Here is a 23021-nt window from a genome sequence, read left to right on the forward strand (position 1 = left end):
GTTTCTTCTCTATATTTGCCCTCTAATTAAGAGCCTTGCAACAAAAGACAGGAAGAGGAGAGCTAAGAGAAAGAGGTTCTTGTTCAGAAGCGTTCACTGCGTTCAGATACACTGCCTTGCGCACTCGCTTCTCTAAACAATCCCTCCCTTATGTTTCTGATCTTTCTTTGTGAGCTCTTTTGTTAACTATCTGACAGTTTTTTATTCGCATTCTTTTGTTTATTTGCGGGATCTCAAAGAAAGCAACACCTCAAGGGATTTTCTCCTTGGTGTTCTTTTGGTTTTCTTCATTCTCTGTCTCTTGTCTGCTGTCTGGTTAAAAATATCCACTGTCTTGAGTGTGACGATTGTGTCACTTGTCTGTCGTTGTCCAAGTCTGTGGAGTTTACACTCAGCATGTGTGTGGTCTTGATCCATTTTAGGCTTCCAACAACTTAACTTACCAAAGGAACGATTTTCAAAAAAAAAAAGCACACTGAAACCACAGCACAACACAATCGCTATTTCCTGGATGATCATAAGCAGCATGTAGGTCATATGTCTTGAGGTTTAAAAGCTATGTCTGTATTCAGTGAAAACACACAGCTCTGGTCTGCAGTTGGGCCAGAGTTCTAGACACCTGTCCTCCCACCTCAATATTAGGGGTCTTCCTCTCCAAGTGTGGAGCTTTCAGGGAATAGTCTTAGACCACCACAACGCTCAGTATCAGAAAACTAGATCCCTCACTTTCGTTACGCCTACTGTCCCTCATAATGGCTGGACATATGTGCCTCCAGCATCTCAACTCGAATTGGGTGGAATGAATTCAGGCCTCCATAGTGAGTTACAACTCTGTGCATGGATTCCTTCTGCTCCCCTACGTTGTGCATATTCAGTGCTCTGTAGCCAGTCACTGCAACCAAGGATGCTTTTGTCTTGTTCTTTTAAATTTTACTTGAGGGTTCTCTTCAAAGAACATCTCTTATTTAAACGATATCTTACTGTCTCACGTATAAAAATAAAGGGAGAGCCAGACACTGATAGAAAAGGGTCATTAATACAGTAAGACAGATTGCACATGTTCCTGAGGAATATTTGTTAGAAGTTCCTGAACAAGATTATTTTGAACTTTGTTTCCATTCTGAAAACCTTAATTTAAAAGAAAACATATTCATGTTCAAACAACTTCTGTTAAACCAAGGATCAGACTAGAAACAATTACATTCATCATGTCATTCGTCTGAATTTTTTTAATGTGTTTACCCATAGTCAGGCTTCTCCGCTGGCTCAGACGATAAAGAATCTGCCTGCAACGCAGGAGACCTGGGTTCAATCCCTGGGTCGGGAAGATCCCCTAGAGAAGAAAATGGCAACCCACTCCAGTATTCTTGCCTGGAGAAATCCATGGACAGAGGAGCCTGAAGGGCTACAGTCCATGGGGTCCTAAAGAGTCAGACACAACTGAGCAACTAACACACACGCACTTATGTATAGTCATGTACAGGATAAAAATCTCAAAGGTTAATTAAAAATATGCTGATTTTTGAGGGAAAACATTGCTCCCATCACAGACGCAGTTTCAGGCGAGTCGGGCCGGGGGAGCTCACTGGCGTGGTGGCTGACCTCCCCTTGTGTGTCTCGTCCAGTGAGCCTGTCCGTGGGGCCCGGCGGCCCCTGCAGTGTGGACGGGGTCCCCCCAGTGCCATCGGAGGCCGAGGAGACCGTGTCTGTCGGCAGCTGCTTCGCCTCGGAGGACACCACCGAGGACTCAGGTGTGATGAGCTCCCCCTCGGACATCGTGTCCCTGGATTCCCAGCACGACAGCACGAAGTCCAAAGACAAGTGGGGCACAGACCAGGAGGACTGCAGTGACCAGGACGTGGCTGGGACGCCGGAGCCGGGCCCCCCGAGGAGCCCCTTGTGGGAGAGGAGCAGCTCCGAGGACCAGCGACTGAGGTAAGGCGTGGGCCAGCTGGGACGGGAGGTCCACTCCAGCCTCAAGGATGGAGGTCTCTGTCCCGGTGAGCCAGCCAGGGCTCAGTAGGGATCCCCTGTGTGCCAGGCGCCCTCAGAGGTCACCACACCCTGACTGGGGTTGTGTTGCACCTGGTGCTGTCTTCGTGCTATTTCTAGCTACTCAGGTATTTATAAATAATACTTAGTATCAGCTTTCACTTTTTCCTTTCATATAAACGGTACCATAATCTGTTTCCACTCAGTATCATGTGTTTAAGATTTATCCCTGGTGACGTGTGTGTCATTAGTTCACTCATTTATCCATTTCTTCATGAATGGACACTTGAGTCATTCTGGTTTTTCACCCCTGGAGTCAATGAGCAAGTTATACATATGTATAGATATAGTTTTTTAGAAGAGGAATGATTAGACCCTCAGAGAAAATTCAGCTTTTTGGAATGTTGGCAAATTGCTCTCGGAAATGATGAGCTGGTGGCCACACCCTCCAGCTGTCTGTAGAGCCCTGCCCGCCAACATTCACACCAGTGTGTGGACCGGCGGGCGTCTGAACCACTGCGCTCCTGTAGGCGCCAAGGGGCATCTCTGTGGCTTTAAGATACACGACTCTGATTGTAAGGATGAGCATCTTGTCATATGTATGCTAGAAAGTCAGTTTCCTCTTCTATGAATTGTCTTTTCACAGCCTTTTTTCGAACAAAATTTGGGGATGTTACTTTTTTCTTAATTATTAATGTCTCCTTAGTTATATATACACAAAGAGTCTCTAACACTGCGGCTTGAATTTAGCTTTGTTTTATTGTATTGTATAAAAATGCTTTTTGATTCGAATATTGTTGAATTTGTCCTCCTTCTCTGGAATGTATATGGTATTTGAATATTTGAGAGATCCTTCTCATACCGCGGAGGACTAAAGATTGTCAGAATTTCTTGTAAAAGCTGCAGTGTTGCTTTCTCGCCTTTGGGCTGCTCGTTCACCTGGAGTTTATTTTCAGGTGTGACGTGAAGAAGGAATCTATTTTCCCCACTGATTCCTAGTCCATGTCAGTCCTCTATCAAGCTTCCATATACACATAGGTCTGTTCCTTGTGCCCTTTCCATGGACTGGTTAATATGTCTCTGCATCAGCGCCCTGTTACAATTCCTTGCTTCATTCGTAATTAGAAAGGCAGGTTAATCCTCAGCATCATATCCTTCTTTTTCATTATTGAAGTACACCACATTAGCTTCAGGTATACAGTGATCCATTTACGTATATACACACATATATTTTATATATGTATACACACATATTTTATATATGTATACACACATATATTTTATATATATATACACACATATATAGTATATGTATATACACACATATTTTATATATGTATACATGCATACATAGTCTATATATATATACACACACATATATTTTATATATGTATACAGGCATACATAGTATATGTATATACACACATATATTTTATATATGTGAAGTGAAGTGAAGTGAAGTGGCTCAGTCATGTCCGACTCTTTGCGACCCCATGGACTGTAGCCCATCAAGCTCCTCCGTCCATGGGATTCTCCAGGCAAGAATACTGGAGTGGGTTGCCATTTCCTTCTCCAGGGGATCTTCCCAACCCAGGGATCAAACCCAGATCTCCCGCATTGCAGGCAGACGCTTTAACCTCTGAGCCACATTTATATATGTATACACACATATATATTATATGTATATACACGCATATATGTGTATGTCAGTTCAGTTCAGTTCAGTCGCTCAGTCATGTCCGACTCTTTGTGACCCCATGAACCGCAGCACGCCAGGCCTCCCTGTCCATCACCAACTCCCAGAGTCCACCCAAGCCCATGTCCATTGAGTAACTGATGCCATCAAGCCATCTCATCCTCTGTCGTCCCCTTCTCCTCCTGCCCCTAATCCCTCCCAGCATCAGGGTCTTTTCCAACGAATCAGTTCTTCACATCAGGTGGCCAAAGTATTGGAGTTTCAGCTTCAACATCAGTTCTTCCAATGAACACCCAGGACTGATCTCCTTTAGGATGGACTGGTTGGATCTCCTTGCAGTCCAAGGGACTCTCAATAGTCTTCTCCAACACCACAGTTCAAAAGCATCAGTTTTTCTGCACTCAGCTTTCTTTATAGTCCAACTCTCACATCCATACATGACCACTGGGAAAACGATCGCCTTGACTAGATGGACCTTTGTTGACAAAATCACATCTCTGCTTTTAATATGCTGTCTAGGTTGGTCATAACTTTCCTTCCAAGGAGTAAGTGTCTTTTAATTTCATGGCTGCACTCACCATCTGCAGTGATTTTGGAGCCCAAAAAATGCATGTGAAAGTGAAAGTGTTCATCACTCAGTCATGTCTGACTGTTTGTGACCCCATGGACTATAGCCCACCAGGCTCCTCTGTCCATGGAATTATCTACACAAGAATACTGGGGTGGGTTGCCATTCCCTTCTCCAAGGGATATTCCCAACCCAGGGATCAAACCCAGGTCTCCTGCATTCCGGGCAGATTCTTTACTGTGTGAGCCACCAGGGAAGCCCATATATGCACACACACACACACACACACACACACACACACATTCTTTTTCAGATTCTTTCCCCTTATAGGTTATTGTGAAATATTGAGTAGAATTCGCTGTACTATATACACAGTAGGTCCTTGCTGTTTATCTGTTTTATACATTGTAGTGTGTATGTGTTAATCCCAATATCCTAACTTATCCCCCACCCCCTTACCTCTTTCATAATCATAAGTTTGTTTTCTATGTCTGTAAGTCTCTTGCCATTTTGGAAATAAGTTTATTTGTATCATTTTTTTCTTCTTTTAGATTCTACATATAAGCGACAGCATATGATACCTGTCTTTCTCTGTCTGGCTTACTTCACTTAATATGATAATCTATTTTTTCACCTTTAAGATCATTTTTAGAACCAATCACACAAGGTTTTGAAACATTAATAGAAGTAAAATAGGATTTTTTAAGTGTAAGTTGATCACCAAAATGAGTGAGTGCCCTTATATTTTTTGTTTTGTTTCTGCTGTGTCCAAATGAATACTCAAGTCTCTGTGTGGTTAATCTAGCTGTATTGTCAATACTCTTTTATTTTGGTTTACTTTTAGCTATTGGTTTATCACAAGCATTCCCCTGGGTGGTTGTATACACACTCTCATAGTAAACCTTTCTAATCTTAAGGAAAATTCCAAGATCGTATTTTATTAGACAGGAAATGAGAAGGTGGCAATTGGTCCCTTTTGCCTCTGGCCCATATTGGATACCTTGAACTGAGATTGGGCTGTTTGCAGAGGGAAATTATTTCATTTCCTTCATCATCCACTTAAATGTAAAGGAGAATAGCTTTCTGCTGCTGCTGCTGCTGCTGCTGCTGCTGCTGCTAAGTCGCTTCAGTCGTGTCCAACTCTGTGCGACCCCATAGACAGCAGCCCACCAGGCTCCCCTGTCGCTGGGATTCTCCAGGCAAGAACACTGGAGTGGGTTGCCATTGCCTTCTCCAATGCATGAAAGTGGAAAGTGAAAGTGAAGTCGCTCAGTCGTGTCTGACTCTTAGCAACCCCATGGACTGCAGCCTACCAGGCTCCTCTAGTAATCTTCAAAAGTGTCTGGTTGTTTTGCATGGGGCTGGTACACCTTGAGCTCTATATCTGACACTAATCAGATATGTTACTTCAGTACTGAGGGATGCTCGTGCAAGAGTCCTGGTGGATTTCCTGGCATTAACCCAGAGGTAGAATCTTGCTGACTTCAAATATGATCATGTTGTCTGCTGCCACAGCCAGAATAATCACAGGGTCTTTGGAACCTGATGTTTTATTCAAACAGGGAGCAGGTCATGTTTATCTGTCCTCTTCTCTGGGGTGCTGCTGAATTTGAGAGTAATGTGGAGGGGAAGAAGGGGGTTCTGGACCCTCACATACCCACATGGAATCCCACCACCACGGACTAGTTGCCTGGCCTTTGTGGGTCCACTTAACTTTGCTGAGCCTCGATTTTGCTTATACCTGTGCAGATAACGCCTTCTACCTCTCACAGGTGAGGCAGCTGCTGGGTGCCTGTGCATATGTTCAGTGCCTGCTGAATGACCATTGAGGGAAATAGTCACTGTTGGTTTAGGAACCGGAGCGCCGTGAATTTTCATGGCACACCAACCTGCCGCTTTTAGGCTTCAGTGTCGAATGAAGATGACAGCGATCTCTGAGGCCCACTGCCCTGTCTGTGCTGCTCCCTTTGTTTGCTCAGAGCTGGGATCAACTCTCTGCCCATTATTTTCCATAGAATGTCTGTAGTTTTTCTTTTTAAAAACAAGAGTTATCTCCATTGACAAACTAGGTGTACTTCAGCAGGGTGTATCACATTTTTCTGTCCAAATGCATAACTTTATTTATTGATGTCAAGATTACTTAAAATCGGTGGCAACGATGTTAAGCAGGAGTTACAGACTCAGAGGTCACAGGGTGCAGGGAAAAGCACAAGTTTTCTCTAAAGAGTGCAAGCCCGTGGCTTCCTTCACTTATCACCTTGAGAGATTATAGAGCCGCTGTGGCTGGCTTTTGAAGAGAAGCCAGAAATCTAGATTTTTTTCTGTGAGGTCTCCCAAATTTTAAATCTTGGAAACCATTTCAAACATTCAGGGCCAAAAAAAAAACACACATCTGTGTGCTGGGCGGGCAGGTCCCAGATGTGGGCTTCACGGAGTGCTCAACACCTCAGCACGTCCTGCTCTGCTCACTCATCTACCAACTGCAGAGTCACTGTGATGGTCTGGGTGTCTCCTGGGATCTATCTCTTAAAAAATAATTCTTCAGAATAAATTTTAGAACTTCTGTATTCTCCCCTTGAAATACAAGAGTATCAAGTTTCTTACAAATTCTGCAGCAAAGCAACCTATCTGAATCCTACCTCTGCTCAGCCTCTAATGTCTTATAGAATGAGTTCCACTGAGCACTGTTTGAGAGATGCTGTCCTATGTCATACTTTACACTGTCATGCAGCATTTACACATATGCACCTCAGACAGAGAGGCTAGAGAAGGAATGCACTGCTCCTGATCAGTGGTGCCTCCAGGCATGTGCTGTTTGGTCCTGTCCACAGACTAGGGCATTGAGAGCCTGGCCAGCAAAAAGGCACCGAAGGCTGAAGGCAGAGGGGAGGGTTGGCCAGACTGTTGCAGGGGCTGACCAGTCCTGGGCCAGAGAGCATGTCAGGACAGCGTGTGTGATTCACAATGGAGCAGATGATTTCAGGTGTCCAGACTAGCCAGGGGTCCAGTTCAATGAGAAGAGAACCTATGCTCGGGGGTTGACAGCTCAGAATCAAGCTGAAATAGTCAGAGAGCAGAGCCCACTGCTGTTCACAGAGGTGTGCTCTTGACCTTGCCCACCTAGAAAGGGCCCTGTGTTGGAACTCTGCCCAGGAGCACACATGTTCAATGATTGGGAGATGCAGTAATAACAAAGAACATGATTTCCCACACTTGTGCTCCCAGAAGAAGATAGACAGGGCAACAGAGACAGACGTGTATTTGCTCAAGCTGCCAGCTCCTCCCTTCCTGTGCTGGATGCCCCTGGGCCGCCTGTAGAGAGAGTGGCCACTGGAAGGAGATGGTACTCTGATCTCAGTGCCTGCTGACGCTCCCTGAATCCGCCTCCTGGCTCCACCCTGCATGATTCTAACACCTGGCTACTACAGCTCATCCTAACATGCCATTTGTGTCTGGGGACATGTTCTTCCTGCGATGGTCTAAAGCCTGGCTGTGATAGTGAGGCCTCTCGATCCTTGGAGTGCCAGGCCTCAGAGGCTCAGGAAACAGAAGTTACCCTGTGCTGTGACAGGCACAGCTGGGCCTCTCCAGGTGGGCTGTGGGTTCTGATGGGTGGTGAAGCCATCCCCAACAGACTCAGGCCCCCCAGCTTATAGAACCTCTGGCATGGGACCTGTCCCTAAGGGGAAATAAGGAGTGTTTGTGGTTTTCAACTTTGCTAGGGTGCCCTTTAATACTGTCACCCCTCTGATACACAGGGATTCATTGAGTATTGGAAGGAATGGTGGAATATCCTTTGTGACCTGCAAGGACCCCAGTTTGTAAGGTCTATAAAGCTCTGGTTGCTGGGCTGTTTCTCCATCCTCTACTGTCTGCTTTCTGCAGATAGCCCAGTCATGCACTTTTTTGGCTGGGGGTCCCACTTTGACAAATTGGAGGCAAGGACTGTTTGCTGCAGAGCTGCCGCTGTCTGTCCAAGGAGAGCCTGTGGTGTTGGCCTCAACTGAGAGCATTTTTCTTGAGCTGTTCAGTCCAGTGACAAAGTACACGGCGCCTGCTCATGCACTTGAATTTGAAGTCTCCGCTCCTTGCAGTCATGGCTACCCCTCCCCCAAGGGTAGCATCAGCTGGCCTCCAATTAATGCTGTGGCAGCGAAGATTTTGAATTGGAAAGTCTTGAGAATAAACACCAGTCTTCTAAAGAGAGCAAACATGAAGACTTGGGAATGACTAGAGTACGCTTTGTGTACTGTGATCTGAAAATGATATGTTTTGCATCAAGTCCAATTATAATTTGCATTGCAAAATAAATCTATGCTCAGTTCAAATTTGACTCAGCAAGTGGGACGTCAGATTTCCAGAGTCTGCCTCTAAATGTATAACAGACACCAAATAACCTCCTTCAGGAAGAATTCAGCCCATGTGGTGATGGCCCATCATCCTGAGGGCACCTAGGAGTGACCTCTTCACAGTCCTGCCCTGAGTAGGAGGCGTGATGCCCATAGATGCTCTCCTTCCCAACGCATCTTTCCTTCATGTATGACACAGGCCAACTCTCCTCATACTTACAGAGCAACTCAACATGAAGACTAGAAAGTCCGTGGTCAGACTGCCTGGCATCATATCTGCCCTGAGTCAGTGCCTTGACCTCTCGCTTCTTGGAAGAAGAGCTATGACCAACCCAGAGAGTGTATTAAAAAGCAGAGACATCACTTTGCCAGCAAAGGTCTGTCTAATCAAAGCTATGGTTTTTCCAGTGGTCATGTGTGAATGTGAGAATTGGACTATAAAGAAAGCTGAGCACTGAAGAATTGATGCTTTTGAACTGTGGTGTTGGAGAAGACTCATGAGAGCCCCTTGGACAGCATGGAGATCAAACCAGTCAATCCTTAAGAAAATCAACCATGAATATTCACTGGAAGGACTGATGCTAAAGCTAAAGCTCCAATACTTTGGCCACCTGATGCGAAGACCTGACTCATCGGAAAAGACTGATGCTGGGAAAGATTGAGGGAAAGAAGAGAAGGGGGCAACAGAGGATGAGATGGTTGGATGGCATCACTGGCTCATTGGAAATGGGTTTGAGCAAACTCAAGGAGATGGTGAAAGACAGGGAAGCCCGACGTGCTGCAGTTCATGGGGTTGCAAAGAGTTGGACGTGACTCAGCGACTGAACAACATAGTTGGTTTACCGTGTTGTGTTAGTTTCCGGTGACAGCAAAGTGATTCAGCCATACATATAATCTATTCTTTTTCATACTCTTTCCCCTTGTTTTTTCCATATTTTTCCCTCATAGGTTATTACAAAACATTAAGGGTAGTTCCCTGTGCTATACAGTAGGCCCTTGTTGGTTATCTATTTTATATATAGTGGTGTGTGTATGTCAAGCCCAAGCTCCTAATGTATCCCTCCTCTTCTTTCCCCACTTGGTAACTACATGTTTGTTTTCTATGTCTGTGGGTCTTTTTCTGTTTTGTATATGAGTTCATTTATATCGCCTTTTATTTTTAGATTCCACACAGAAGTGATATCATGTGATAATTAAATTTGTCTAATTTTTGTCACTTAATATGATAATCTCTAGGTGCATCCATGTTGCTGCAAAAGGCATTATTTCATTCTTTCTTAGGTCTCTCTCTCTCTATATATATATATATATATATGTGTGTGTGTGTGTGTGTATATATATATATAGACACCAAATCTTCATTATCCATTCCTCTGTTGATGGACATCTAAGTTGTTTCCATATTGTGGTTATTGTAAATAGTGCTGTAATAGTACACGCATCTTCTTGAATTATTATTTTCTCTGGGTATATGCCCAGAAGGGGGATTACTGGGTCATATATTAACTCTGTTTCTCTATTTCAAAGAACCTCCATGTTGTTCTCCATAGTGGCTGCAACCAGTTTACATCCCCACCAACAGTGGAGGAGGGTTCCCTTTTCTCCACATCCTCTCCAGCATTTATTGTTTGTAGAGTTTTTGATGATGGCCCTTCTGGCCTGTGTGAGGTGATACCTAACTGTGGTTTGGGGACTTGACCTCTCACTTCAGTTTTCTTGTCAGTACAGTGGAGATCTGCAGTACCACCCACTTAGAATGGTGCCTGACATATTGCTAGCCTTCAGAAATTGATGGCTGGTTTTATCGTTATTATCGTTAATGTTGTTTATTTAAAACTGCCTGAGGAAGGACAGAAACTTGATTTGCTGAAAAATCCTTATAACTGTGTCTACCTCTGACCATCTGCCTGAGTGAACTATTTATAACATCTTTGTCTGAAAAGAAACCATGCGTACACACGTGTGCGTGCATACATTGGTGTGTAGCTAGATGGGGAGATGGAGGAGGCAATGGTAACCCACTCCCGTGTTCTTGCCTGCAGAATCCCATGGACAGAGCCTGGTAGGCTGCCGTCTGTGGGGTCACACAGAGTCAGACACGACTGACACGACTTAGCAGCAGCAGATGGGGAGATGGAGAAGGCAATGGCAACCTGCTCCCATGTTCTTGCCTGCAGAATCCCATGGACAGAGGAGCCTGGAGAGCTATACAGTCTATGGGGTCACAAAATGCCAGACACTACTGAGCTACTGAACAATAACAAGATGTTGAGAGACAGAGGGCTGTCACCTCCTACCTGCTTACAGGGATGCTAGTGGAACTAGCATTATCTCTAAACTCTCATGTCCTAAAGGCAGTCTTGCTGGAATCAGGCAGTTCATCTCTTGGTGTATCAATATTGTGAAACTCTCACTCCTGGGGTCTGTTTTGGGAACATTAGTTCCACAGGTATGCTATAAGGAGTAAATGAGAGAGATTGATTAAATGGGTATAGGCTCTGTTTTTCAACAGTAGACCACACTGAAATCATGTTCAGAGCCTCAAAAGACAGAAACTATAGCTTCTCTGGGGGAAGCATGTCTCCCTTAAATGTCCACTGACCGCCCACCCTCCACCTAGCAATCGCTAAGCTCCTTCTCAGCCCCCACCTCTTTGTGAGTGGTGGGCATGAGGGCTGTGGAAGAGAGAAACCATGCCAGTGTCTGCAGGGCTGATGGTTTCAAGACATTTATGGAACTGAGCCTGTGCAGGTTGTGGGTGGAGGGACTATAAAATGGCTCTGCTCCTGGCTTTGCAGCCCTAGAACTTTGTAACTACAGGAGCACTCTGACCCAGCAGCATTTAGAGATAATTTCTAGAACTCTGCAACTTCCTAGCTCTAGGAAGGAACTTTGTGACTCTAGCAGCATTTAGAAACATTCTATATATTCTAGATCCTAAAATGGAGCATTTAGAAACATTTTATCCATTCTAGACCGTGAAACTTCCTTAACTGTGAGAACTCTGTGACCACAGAAATATTTAGATATATTGTACACCTTCTAGAACACTGAAGTTTTGTAACTAAAGGATCTTTGTGCCAGCAAGAGCATTTAGAATCATTTAAGCATCTGGTCCCATCACTTCTTGGGAAATAGATGGGGAAACAGTGGAAACAGTGTCCGACGTTATTTTTGGGGGCTCCAAAATCACTGCAGATGGTGATTGCAGCCATGAAATTAAAAGGCGCTTACTTCTTGGAAGGAAAGTTATGACCAACCTAGATAGCATATTGAAAAGCAGAGGCATTACTTTGTCAACAAAGGTCCGTCTAGTCAAGGTTTTTCCAGTGGTCATGTATGGATGTGAGAGTTGGACTATGAAGAAAGCTGGGCACCGAAGAATTGATGCTTTTGAACTGTGGTGTTGGAGAAGACTCTTGAGAGTCCCATGGACTGTAAGGAGATCCAACCAATCCATTCTAAAGGAGATCAGCCCTGGGTGTTCTTTAAAAGGAGTGATGCTGAAGCTGAAACTCCAGTACTTTGGCCACGTCATGAGAAGAGTTGACTCACTGGAAAAGACTGATGCTGGGAGGAACTGGAGGCAGGAAGAGAAGGGGACGACCGAGGATGAGATGGCTGGATGGCATCACTGACTCGATGGATGCTAATCTGAGTGAACTCCAGGAGTTGGTGTTGGACAGGGAGGCCTGGCGCGCTGGAATTCATGGGGTCGCAAAGGGTCTGACAGGACTGAGCAACTGAATACCTTTCAGAATGCTAAAACTTTGTAACTATACTAACAAAGGAACATTTAAAAACATTTAAGATGAGGGCAGGGAAGGGACTATGCTGTGGGTACAGTGGCTACCATACTAATTAAAAAATTAATGTTAAAGTATTTAATGAAAAGTAATCTTGCTTATTATTTTTCACCTTTTTAATGTGATTACAAGAAGATTTCAAATTACACATGTAGCTCATATCACATTTCTACTGGACACCATTGTTTTAGAACTCTGAAGCTTTGTAAATAGAAGGCCATTTGTAAATGGAACGCGGAAGTTAAGCATATATGACTGTCATCAACTGTATATTTTCCCAGGCTTCTTGCCTTTAGTTTATCAAGTGATTGTTTTGAATTCCCATGGGTGTTTTGGTTGTCGTCAACAATTGAATTGCTAGCTGAAAAGGACATCTTTTTCCTCTCAGACCTTTTTTTTCTGTGACTGGATAAATTATTTAAAGAAACTTTCCTAGCCACATCAAAAAGAAAATGATTTAATGTGCTGGAGTGGGGAAGGTCTGCGCACACTCCGTTTTCTCTCTGATATAAACAGGGAAAGAAGGAAAGGCGCCTGTTCGCCTGGGCCCTGTTGGCTCTCCTGCGGGAGGGGGTGCCGAGCCCATCACTGGCCCCGCCCACCAAGGGGGGGCGGCTGCTGCCCCAGCCCCCGCCCCCGAGGCTGCTCCGCTTCCCGGGAGAGCTTCCGCTGGAAGCTGCGTCACCGTCCTCCGTCCCCTTATGTTCGGCGGCGGCTTGTCCGCGGCGGTGTTCTCTATGCAGTCACCTTCCGTGGGAGGAAAGGCTGCTGGTGATGTTCATTCAACACTCGCAGCTGGTATCAGAACGTCTGCACTGCGTGTTTGCCCTGACTTTCTTGGTCTCAAGCCAAAACAAACTGTCAATAAGAAACCTATATTAGAAACCGGAGTGTGTGCTGGGCATGAGGAACGATGCCCGGGAGAAAAACACCTGTGCAGCTGACTTTCAGCTAAAAAGAGGCCGTGGTGTTTCTGGCCAGCTGTGCCTCTTTGGGACACATCCTAGGGCTCTCCTGCTAAGCCCGCAGAATCTGCCCTCCAAGCCCAGGGACCCGGTGCTTCTAGCTTGTTGTTACAGGAAGAGAGGAAGGGTTATAATCAATTAGAAGTGGACGGGGTCGGGGAGGAAAGAAAATCACGTTCTGCTAAATCTCTCCTCGCTGAAGCTGTATGTTTGACAGCAAAATAGATACATCACCACTGGTATCTTTGGACCAGAAAATCCATTCATGCAGAAGCCCAAAATCCAGGGAGTGGTGGCCCCCCCCTGCCTTGCATTGGGAGTGGCACCAGGGGCAGAAGTGAAGTGGCCACAGGCCTCGCCTTGCCCACCCCAGAGCTGCTTGGCACCAGTCAAGGAGCTGGGTTCCCTCCCTCCTGAGCACTCCCAAGGCCAGCGGCTTATGTCGGTGTCCAGCTTCTCCTCCTGGACGAGCAGTGCCCCGGGGAATCAGGTCCACGCTGGGGTGTCAGGAGCCAGGGTGGGCCAGAGGTGGATGGCGGTGTCAGCACAGTGTAGAGGGGGGCGTCTGGGGAAGACCTCTGATTGTGCAAGAGGCAGATGGAAGAAAGGGGTGGGCAAGACCGCTGAGCTAAGTGGAGGGCAGAGGCCTGGATGTAGGGACCCCAGACTTCACAAGAGGGCCTGGATGGGAGGTGAGATGGGCAGGCAGAGCGTGGATCTGAAGTGCTGAGCCTGGGGCTTGGCCACTGATGGTTAGATGAGGCGGCTCAGGCCCGCGTCTGGGTGGGCGGAGCGTGGTGAAGGGCTGGCTCAGGCCCTGCTGTAGTGCCTCCTTTAGGGTTTACGGCTGTCACACAGCGGTTTAGGATCGTCACTGGGATTGCTAGGCTCTCAACAGCAAAATAAAATGATAAACACAACATACTATGTGTATTGGGTATGGTATAACAAAAATGTAAACTGCTTTTCATAAAATAATTAGTGATCATTAGAGGGCTTCCCCGGGGCGCTAGTGGTAAAGAACCCACCTGCCCAGAGCAGGAGCTGCAGGGCACCTGGGTTCGATCCCTGCGTCAGGAAGATCCCCTGGAGGAGGGCATGGCAACCCACTCCAGTATTCTTGCCTGGAGAATCCCATGGACAGAGGAGCCTGGTGGGCTACAGTCCATGGGGTTGCAGAGAGTCAGACACGAAGAGGACCAAAGAGTCATTTTAAATGTCTGTCTGAAAAAAATCACCTCACCACTCAAGCTGCCTTGTACCAAAATGAGCATACTTCAAGGACAGAGGATAAAATATTTGCCGTAATCCATCCGTTTCAACAAATCACCCTGGCTGGTAGTGGTGTCTAGATTTCTGAGTCACCCTTGTCTTCAGACACAGATTCCTTTTAGATCATCGTGACCCTCCTGGATGGAGCTGTATGTCTTGATTTCTTCACATAACACGTGGGCTTCATCTGTGACCTGTGTTTTCACCCCCACATCATAATCACATATCGACACAGCAGTGGAGGGAACTCCCTGCTGCCAGAAGCTGGAGATGTCGCCCCATGAATACGATGAACATGGTGGCTCATATTTTCCTTCCACGGGATTATTAAGGCAAATTATCAAAAGAGAGGCTAAAGAACCAAAGGTCCTACAAAGTTAAACCTATGTTTTTGTGTCTTGATGTACCTGTTTGCATTGCTTTCCAGTTTAAACTAGGAGCAACAAGTGTAAGAGTCTCCGATTTCTTGCATTTTCATCAGTTCAAGATGATTTTCATTCTCTAGTTTACCTTTTATAAAATAATATCATCAGTGGAACTTTTCTCTTAAATTATTTTTTTAATTCATCTTCTTCTAAGAGTACATTATTTTTATTGAAGTATAGCTGATTTTGTTTAGTCACTAAGTCTTGTCTGACTCTTTTCGACCCCATGGACTGCAGCACTCCAGGCTTCCCTGTCCTTCACTATCTCCTGGAGTTTGCTCAGACTCATGTCCATTGAGTCAGAGATTCTATCCAACCATCTCATCCTCTGTCACCCCCTTCTCCTCCTGCTCTCAGTCTTTCCCTACATCAGGGTCTTTTCCAGTGAGTTGGCTCTTTGCATCAGGTAGCCAAAGAATTGGAGCTTCAGCTTCAGCATCAGTCCTTCCAGTGAATATTCAGGGTTGATTTCCTTTAGGATTGACTGGTTTGATCTCTGTCATGACTTATTAGATGCAGATGTACAGTTAAGTAAATATGCATATACATTTACTTATATATGTATAATATGCATATGAATGTATACATGTATAGAACTTAAACTTAGTCACTCAGTCATGTCTGACTCTTTGCAACCCCATGGACTGTAGCTTGCCAGGCTCTTCTGTCCATGAGATTCTCCAGGCAAGAATAGTGCAGTGAGTTGCCATTCCCTTCTCCAAGGGATCTTCCTGACCCAGGGATTGAACAGTTGAGCCTGGGTCCTCCCGCATTGTAGGCAGATTCTTGACTGTCTGAACCACCAGGAAAGCCATCACACATACATACACATGTACATATACATTCTTTTTGAGATTCTTTTCCCTTGTAGGTTATTATAAAATATTGAGTGTAATTCCATATGCTATAGTTTTTAATTCTTATTGATATCATTCTATTCCCATAGAACAATGTGATTTTGCATACTTTGAAGGGAAGGCAAATACTCTGAAGGAAAAGTGTAGATATAATTTTGTCTGATTAGGCTTTAAGCATTCTAAACTGGGAACCAACCTTTGAAAAACACTGTTTTCCATTTCAAATACTACTTTAGAGAGCCCTTACCATTTTTTTCTGCCATATACTTGATTGAATATATAAATTAAATTTTTCTAAACCATCAAATTCTGTGGAAGAGAAAGACACAAGTTTAGTAAATGCATCCAATTAAGTCTTATGGCAAAAGCAACAGGAAAGACAAGTCTTGTGCCTCTGTGGTCGTTGTTAATTGGTCCATAGCCGCACACATCTCGGCCAGCGCCCTTTGTCTGCCGTGTCAGAGGACATTAGCTGAGTTGGATCTGGAAGCCACTTCCTGGCTCCCAAAGGGACACAGTCACCAAGTAAGAAAGACTCATTTACCAGAGCACAAACTCTGCTATGTAAGTGAGGATGGTACAAAGCACTTTTCATGCATCATTATCTCGGCCTGATTAGTAACAATGGAAACTGGTCCTTGATTCTAACGATCAGCGGGAAAGACCTTCCGCTTTTGCAGAAGAGGGACAATCACCCTGTACGTGTCTCTGTTCTTGGCACCACGAGACAAAAGAGACCAGAGCCTCTGCAAGGGCTGCTCTCAAATCGCTTTGGCAGCTGTTGTCTCACAGATGCTTCTGTCCAGAGCTAAAGAGAAGGAAAGCCCAGCTCTCCCCAGCAGGTAGGGACATCTCCCTGGACACCCGGGTGGCAGGGCTGTGAGGCACCTGTGGACACAGACGTGGCAGCCCTCCCAGGCTCAGGAGCCCCTGTGAGCAGGGACAGCTGCACTGTCAGCCTCTCAGCACACGGACACTTCTCTGGGAAGCGGCGATCATGACCTTGCCTGCCTCCTAACTGCTTGTGAGGCTTCCCATGGGATGATCGGGGCCAAAGAACCCACGTGGGAAGGCTCACAGCATGCAGGGGTTGCTTTCCTGGCCACCCTCCGTGCTCCAGTCACTGCCGTGTGGGCATGGGGAGGGGGCACGGCCGGAGGGGCAGGCACTGCTGCGCTGAAGTTGACTGTTGGGGTGGTCGTCGCTGTGCACCACACACACGTATGTCCATACACACAGCACATACACACACACACACACACACACACACACACTGCATCTGTGTCTCAGGCGTTCCAAGGACAGCAGTGCCTATGGAATGGCCTGACCTTAAGTTGTACCTGCCTCAGGTATTTCCAGAAAAGAGTCAGTTACATAAATAATGAGCTAAATGAATGCTCCCTTTTCTTCTTGGTTTTCCCTAGAAACGGAAAAGCTGCCCCAGCCTCACACGAGGAGGAGGAAATATTCATGACTGGACAGTTCCAGAAAAGCCTTGCAGAACTGGACGCGGACCTGGAAGGTAAGCACCACCCCTCCTGCCTGGACGTCTCCGCCGGGGCCAGGCACCCTGAGGGCTGTCAGGGTTGCTGACTGCACCGCGTGTGACCACCTGTGGAAGATGTGTGCAGAGGAGATGTGGCTCCGAGAGAGGAAGGCCCAGGCTGGGGGCCAAGCACACAGGGAGCTCAGCTCCCGGAGGGGCCGTGCAGCTGGGCGGCCAAACAGTGCCGAGGAAATGTCCGAGCAGGCGCTTACAGCCTGCTCTGAGTAATACTGATTCTGCACGTTAAAAGTCTGCACACATGAACCAAAGAAGAAGTTCTCAGCCCTCAGATGAGTTAGGGAAACACTGGGTGCCACTCTGGCGAACAGGCCTCTGTACTGAACCTCCCTCCCCCCAATGACCTGCTAACATGTAGTCTGACTTTCAATGAGGAACACAGCACACAGCATCTCACCAGGGACCCCTGTTCCCGGGGGCATCCCAGGGACTGCAATTCTGTGTGTGTATCGGACAGAATAGTGTAAGGTCTGAGCAGATACAAACCAGCTCAGTAAACAACCGGAAATCTTTCCAACAAAGGCACACAGTCTAGAAAGTAGATATAGGTCTTGCCTGACAACCAAATAAAACAAGAAGGAGGCAGATTCCAGAGCTGACCCAGCCTTTTGTCTGACTCACTTTTCCATTTTCTGTCCTCAAATGGGGTTGACAGAGCTAAGAAACCTTTATCAACCTTGGTCTGTCCCTCAGACTCTGTCTGCAGGCCCACTATGTCCTTTAGGGCTAATTATTGGGAGCTCAAGGCATTGTCACCTGCCTCTTAGGAAGCAGAACAGGAGCAACTTGACCCATAGATTCTGTGGTGCTCCTTGTGAACCAGATCAAAAGGAAAGTAAAAATCCCAAATCCACCTTCCCATCCTGCTCTGAGGTGGTGTTTACTAAGGGCTTGGGCTTCAACATCAATTTGTAAGTAAAGATACCGGCAAAATGTGGTACCTCAGTGCCTGCCCCCAAGGCATCATGAATCTGCAGACAGGTCTTTGATTGGGTCCTGTGCACTGAGACTGGCTCTGGGCATGTGTAGATAACAACCCAAATGACACTAAATAACTTACACCAAAGGACCTGCAGGAGATGGAAATCAGGGTGGGATTTCACTGGTTAAGGGGCATCAGAATCATCCACGTGGGCTCTGCCTGTGACCTGAGTTGTGCTTCTTTGCAGAAATGGAAGAAAGCTACGAAGCTGACACAGGCCCCCTCGCCAACTCCGTACATGGCATGTCCGCCCCCCATGGTGACGCTGAGGCAATCCCGGTGACGTTCATAGGCGAGGTTCTCGATGACCCCGTAGACTCAGGCGTGTTTTCCAATAGAAACAACAACGCCGGCTCCTTCGACTTGGGGAGCACGGCCGACAGTAAGGCTCAGCCACCACCATGCCAGGCCGAGTGCCCCGAGCAGCACAGGCAGAGGTGGGCAGCAGGGCCCAGCTCACCAGCTCCTTCCCAGGAGCCCGAGAGAGAGGTCAGGTCAGCTTTGACCAACACCTGGAAGGAGGTGGATCCCAGGAAGATCGAGCCCACGGCGAGTTCTGCTTCAGCACTTCACACTCACCACTTGAATGGGAAGGAGGAAGGCAGAGTGCCTGGCTCTGCTCACAGCGGGGGGACCCCAGCCCCCGGGAGGGTGATCCCGCAGCTGGGGAAGGGAAAGGCAAGCGATGGTAAAGGTGATGTCTCAACACTACCGCCATGGCATCAACGAGGCCAACACCCAGCGGGGAGTTATGGCCTTAAATATGGCCTCACAACTTATAAAATTGTCCCTCCGAAGTCAGAGATGAAATGCTACGACCGGGGGGCATCCCTCTCTGTGGGTGCCATTAAGATCGATGAGCTGGGGAACCTAGTGAGCCCTCACGCGCATGCCGGCAGGACCGTAGTCCCCTCATCGCCCACTCTGGAGGCAGAAACCCCACCCATTGGAAAAGTCAAAGAATTCTGGAGATCCAATTCTGTAGAGAAGCACTCTGGCCGGCCCACAGAGGGGCCCAAGAGGACCCCTGCCCCCACCACCCCCACGAATCCGCAGCCTCGGGAAAGCAGACTGAGAGGCGAGCCCACCTCACCAGACCCCCAGGGAGCACTGCCCAGGCCCCAGCACCCCCACTCAGAGAACGGAAGCACTCTGGGGCAGGGGAGAAGCTGGCCACCCCCAGCAGCCACTCGCCCCCTCCAGGTGCCAGCAGCTAACGCTGCGGAAGTCCTGTTTCTCAGACCTCAGAGGAGAACGTCCAGTCAGTACATGGCCTCTGCCATTGCCAAGCGGATAGGGACCCCGAAAGTCCACAGTGACGTGGGGAGGGGACAGGATGGCACCCAAAGGGCCTGTGAAGGCACAGCACCAGAGCCAGCGGTAGCGCCTCCTGCGGTGAAGGACAGTACCACCCCCAGCCCAAACCCAGGGACGGGCGTTCGTCGTGATGGGGAGGAATCGACGGCAGGACCCCATGCTGGATGGCAAGTCAGCTGCCCTTACGGGAAGCTGTCTGCTCAAGACTACCCATCTGGCATCCACAGAAATTCCCGTGGCTCACTAGTCACAGCTGCCCAAAGGGACCAGGCTTCTGTGGCACAGAGCTGTGGTCTCAGTGGGGAGCAAAGCACAAGGACACACAGGACCAACTCGGCATCCGACCCCGAGTGCACGTCTGACGGCTCGAGTCCCTCACGCCTTCGCTCAGGAGATGATCAGACTTCAGGCAGCACCCTGGTGAATGGCTCCCGGTGGGTCCCCATCCACAGCGAGCCTCCTTGTTCTCCAAGAGTGTCAGATACAAACGGCCAGGCTGGACAGGAGCCCCCACAATGGGAGGAAAAGCCCAGTTCGTTAAGCACAGGTGTACTTGACGCTGATGGTACACTGCCAGCCAGCATCTTTGGGCCAAAGAAGAAATTCAGGCCTGTGGTCCAGAGGCCGGCTCCGAAAGATACATCCCTGCACAGCGCCTTGATGGAGGCCATCCACTCAGCAGGAGGCAAGGACAGGCTCCGCAAGGTGAAGTTCTTGGTGGGCTTCTGCCTCAGGGACGGCCTCTCCCCAACACCCACTCACAGATCTGGGGTGACATCAGAGGAGGGGGACCAGGCGAGGGACACGGCGGACTGCACGGGCTTAATTTTACCTGGATTTCCGTCTCCCTGCCTGTGGAGTGGTTTAAATAGAACCACTAAGGAGACAAAGCTGATGACTTTGGTTTGCCCACACTGCCTTTAAGGCTCTTGACTGCCCTGGGGAAAGGTGTCAGCAATACATAGTCCTCGTGTGGTCATGGAGGAGCGGAGGCGTGGGGTGGGGTGCCAGCTTGGGGAGGAATCATCCGTATCTGGTCCTTGAGCCTGGACGGGGAGATGGAGAGTCCGGCTGAGGCCCTGCCGTCTATCACCCTGTGTTTTCAGCAGTGGTGGGCTGAAGCCTTGGGGAAAATTTTATGACACCTGCCCCCTGTGTAGGAATTTATCACCTTGCAAATGTTATTTAACAGCTACCCTGACACTGAGGATTAGCAACTGTTTCCTTCACTTTGCCACTGAGGAAAGAGGGAGATGACATTTGGGGAGGGTGCCCACCCTGTGCCTCCCCAGACACACAGCTTTCGATTTCTGCATTTTGTTGCTGTCGTTTAGTCGCTCAGTCATGTCTGATTCTTTGTGACCCCATGGACTCTAGCCCACCAGGCTCCTCTGTCCATGGGATTTCCCAGGCAAGAATACTGGAATGGGTATTCCCTTCTCCAGGGCATCTTCCCCACCCAGGGATCAAACCTGCATCTCCCGCATTGCCAGGCAGATTCTAGCTGAGCCACCAGGGAAGCCCCTTAATTTTTATATAGTGTGAGGTCAATCCAGAACTGCACCTTGATACTTCTACCTCCTAACAGACAGAGATGGTAAAACTGACCCTGCAGGCCTGACCTGATAACTATGGGCTTTCTTGTGTACTGCCTTATAGTCATCATTTCCCCATCACCTAAGTGACAGGAGTTGACATCATTAATAAATATTCTAGATTCCAGATCCCGGCTCAAAGGGAGGGTCAAAGAAACCGTCCTACACTGAGGCAGACTGCGAGCGCTCAGCCCTCCTGGCGGCCATACGCAGCCACAGCGGGACCTGCAGCCTGAGGAAGGTGAGAGGGGGCCACACACACACACACACACACCCCGCAGTGACCCCCGGAAAACCGCACAAGCCAGGGTGACCCTGCGATTCCCTAAGAGACGCTAAGTCATCACTGGAGTGGCCAGCCCGGCCACGGGAGAGGCCCTGAGGGCCAGCCTCTCCTGAAGGTGTGAGTGTTTCCTGTACACTCGTGCCTGCACCTCCCCACACTCCCAGGACACTGAGCAGGCTGCAGGGCTGGGTCACCCAGCAGCAGAGGCGCTGGCCACTCAGCTCCTGGGTGGAGCTGCTACCTGCTAGGGCTGGTCTGACACAGTCGCAGGACCCCCCGGACTTGAGCTCGGGGACAGAGGGTCATGCACCTTCTGCAGCCAGAATCTGAGGAAAAACCGGGTGGGCACCTTCTTCTCCGTGTTTGGAGGAGGGGTGCTTCCCACGGATTGACTGTTGCTGTGTGAATGTGGCCTCAGGGTCTGTCCAGGCAGGCCCAGGTGAGGTAGGAGGGCAGGGGTCTCAGGAGGGCAGCCCTGCTCCCTGCCAGCATCACTGACCTGACGGAGAGCCCCAGGATGGGGAGCAGACACAGCCCCGGGGTTTTTTCAGGGTCTGATAAGCACTGCCTCTTGGAAAGGATGTTTGGGACCCTGTCATTTCACCGTCTCATTGCTAGGTGACGTCCTCCGCCTCTGAGGAGCTCCAGAGCCTCCGCGATGCCGCCCTGTCTGCACATGGGCCGGACCCCTTGTGGGCAGAAGACCCTGGGGTCCAGTCCCAGCCACCCCCACCCGCTCCGGTTGCCCAGGCGCCCACCTCATCCCAGTCAGCGTCGAGGTCCAGCTCGGGCCCCCTCGGCAACCCGGTGGACGCCAGACAGGCCTTGATGGACGCCATCCGCTCCGGCACCGGAGCCGCGAGGCTGAGAAAGGTGAGGGTGTGAGATGCGGCGTGCGCGCTCCCTCGGGCTGCGGGGAGGTCCGGGTCACCCCAACCCCCTCCGCTCCCCCTCCGTCCATCTGGGATGCATCCTGCAGGGCCCAGGCGACAGCATTCGTTTGGAAAATTATTGTTTTTGCAGCCCCTTGGGCGGAGCACACGTTTCTGGCTTTTTTGCAGTTTCTGCTCTGTCCTGTCTTCTGTTTTCTGTACATATCGCCTACCTGGTCCCTGAAAGCAGTGGATTTTGTGGGATCCAAAGTAGGGTTCCCAAATTTTAAGGACTTTGATTAGGTAGGTTTTGAGATCTGCTTTAACTCCAAAACGATTCTGTGAATGGACTGGTATTCTTTCCCTGCCCATTTCTAGCAGGTGGGAAGTTACGCTAATCATAGGGAGGTGATGACAGATATTACTTTCTGAGAGATCATTTCCAGATCCTAAGCTTAAGTCCTCACATGTCCCT

At 48.3% G+C, this 23021-nt stretch overlaps 1 protein-coding gene across 1 annotated transcript in view; it reads left to right on the top strand.

Annotated features, from left to right (window-relative positions):
* The first annotated feature begins 1414 nt into the window (after window positions 1-1414).
* The window catches only part of LOC120877824 (protein cordon-bleu-like), a 33647-nt gene continuing 12040 nt past the window's right edge, over window positions 1415-23021 (top strand). The window contains exons 1-5 of the mRNA XM_040260218.1: window positions 1415-1935; window positions 17355-17452; window positions 18664-20498; window positions 21510-21629; window positions 22293-22547. Of these exons, the coding sequence (XP_040116152.1) occupies window positions 1757-1935; window positions 17355-17452; window positions 18664-20498; window positions 21510-21629; window positions 22293-22547 (2487 nt within the window). The 5' untranslated portion in view covers window positions 1415-1756. The remainder of the gene's footprint in view (window positions 1936-17354; window positions 17453-18663; window positions 20499-21509; window positions 21630-22292; window positions 22548-23021) is intronic.

The sequence above is a fragment of the Oryx dammah genome, unplaced genomic scaffold, assembly GCF_014754425.2.
Source record: "Oryx dammah isolate SB20612 unplaced genomic scaffold, SCBI_Odam_1.1 HiC_scaffold_18, whole genome shotgun sequence".
NCBI lineage: Eukaryota > Metazoa > Chordata > Mammalia > Artiodactyla > Bovidae > Oryx > Oryx dammah.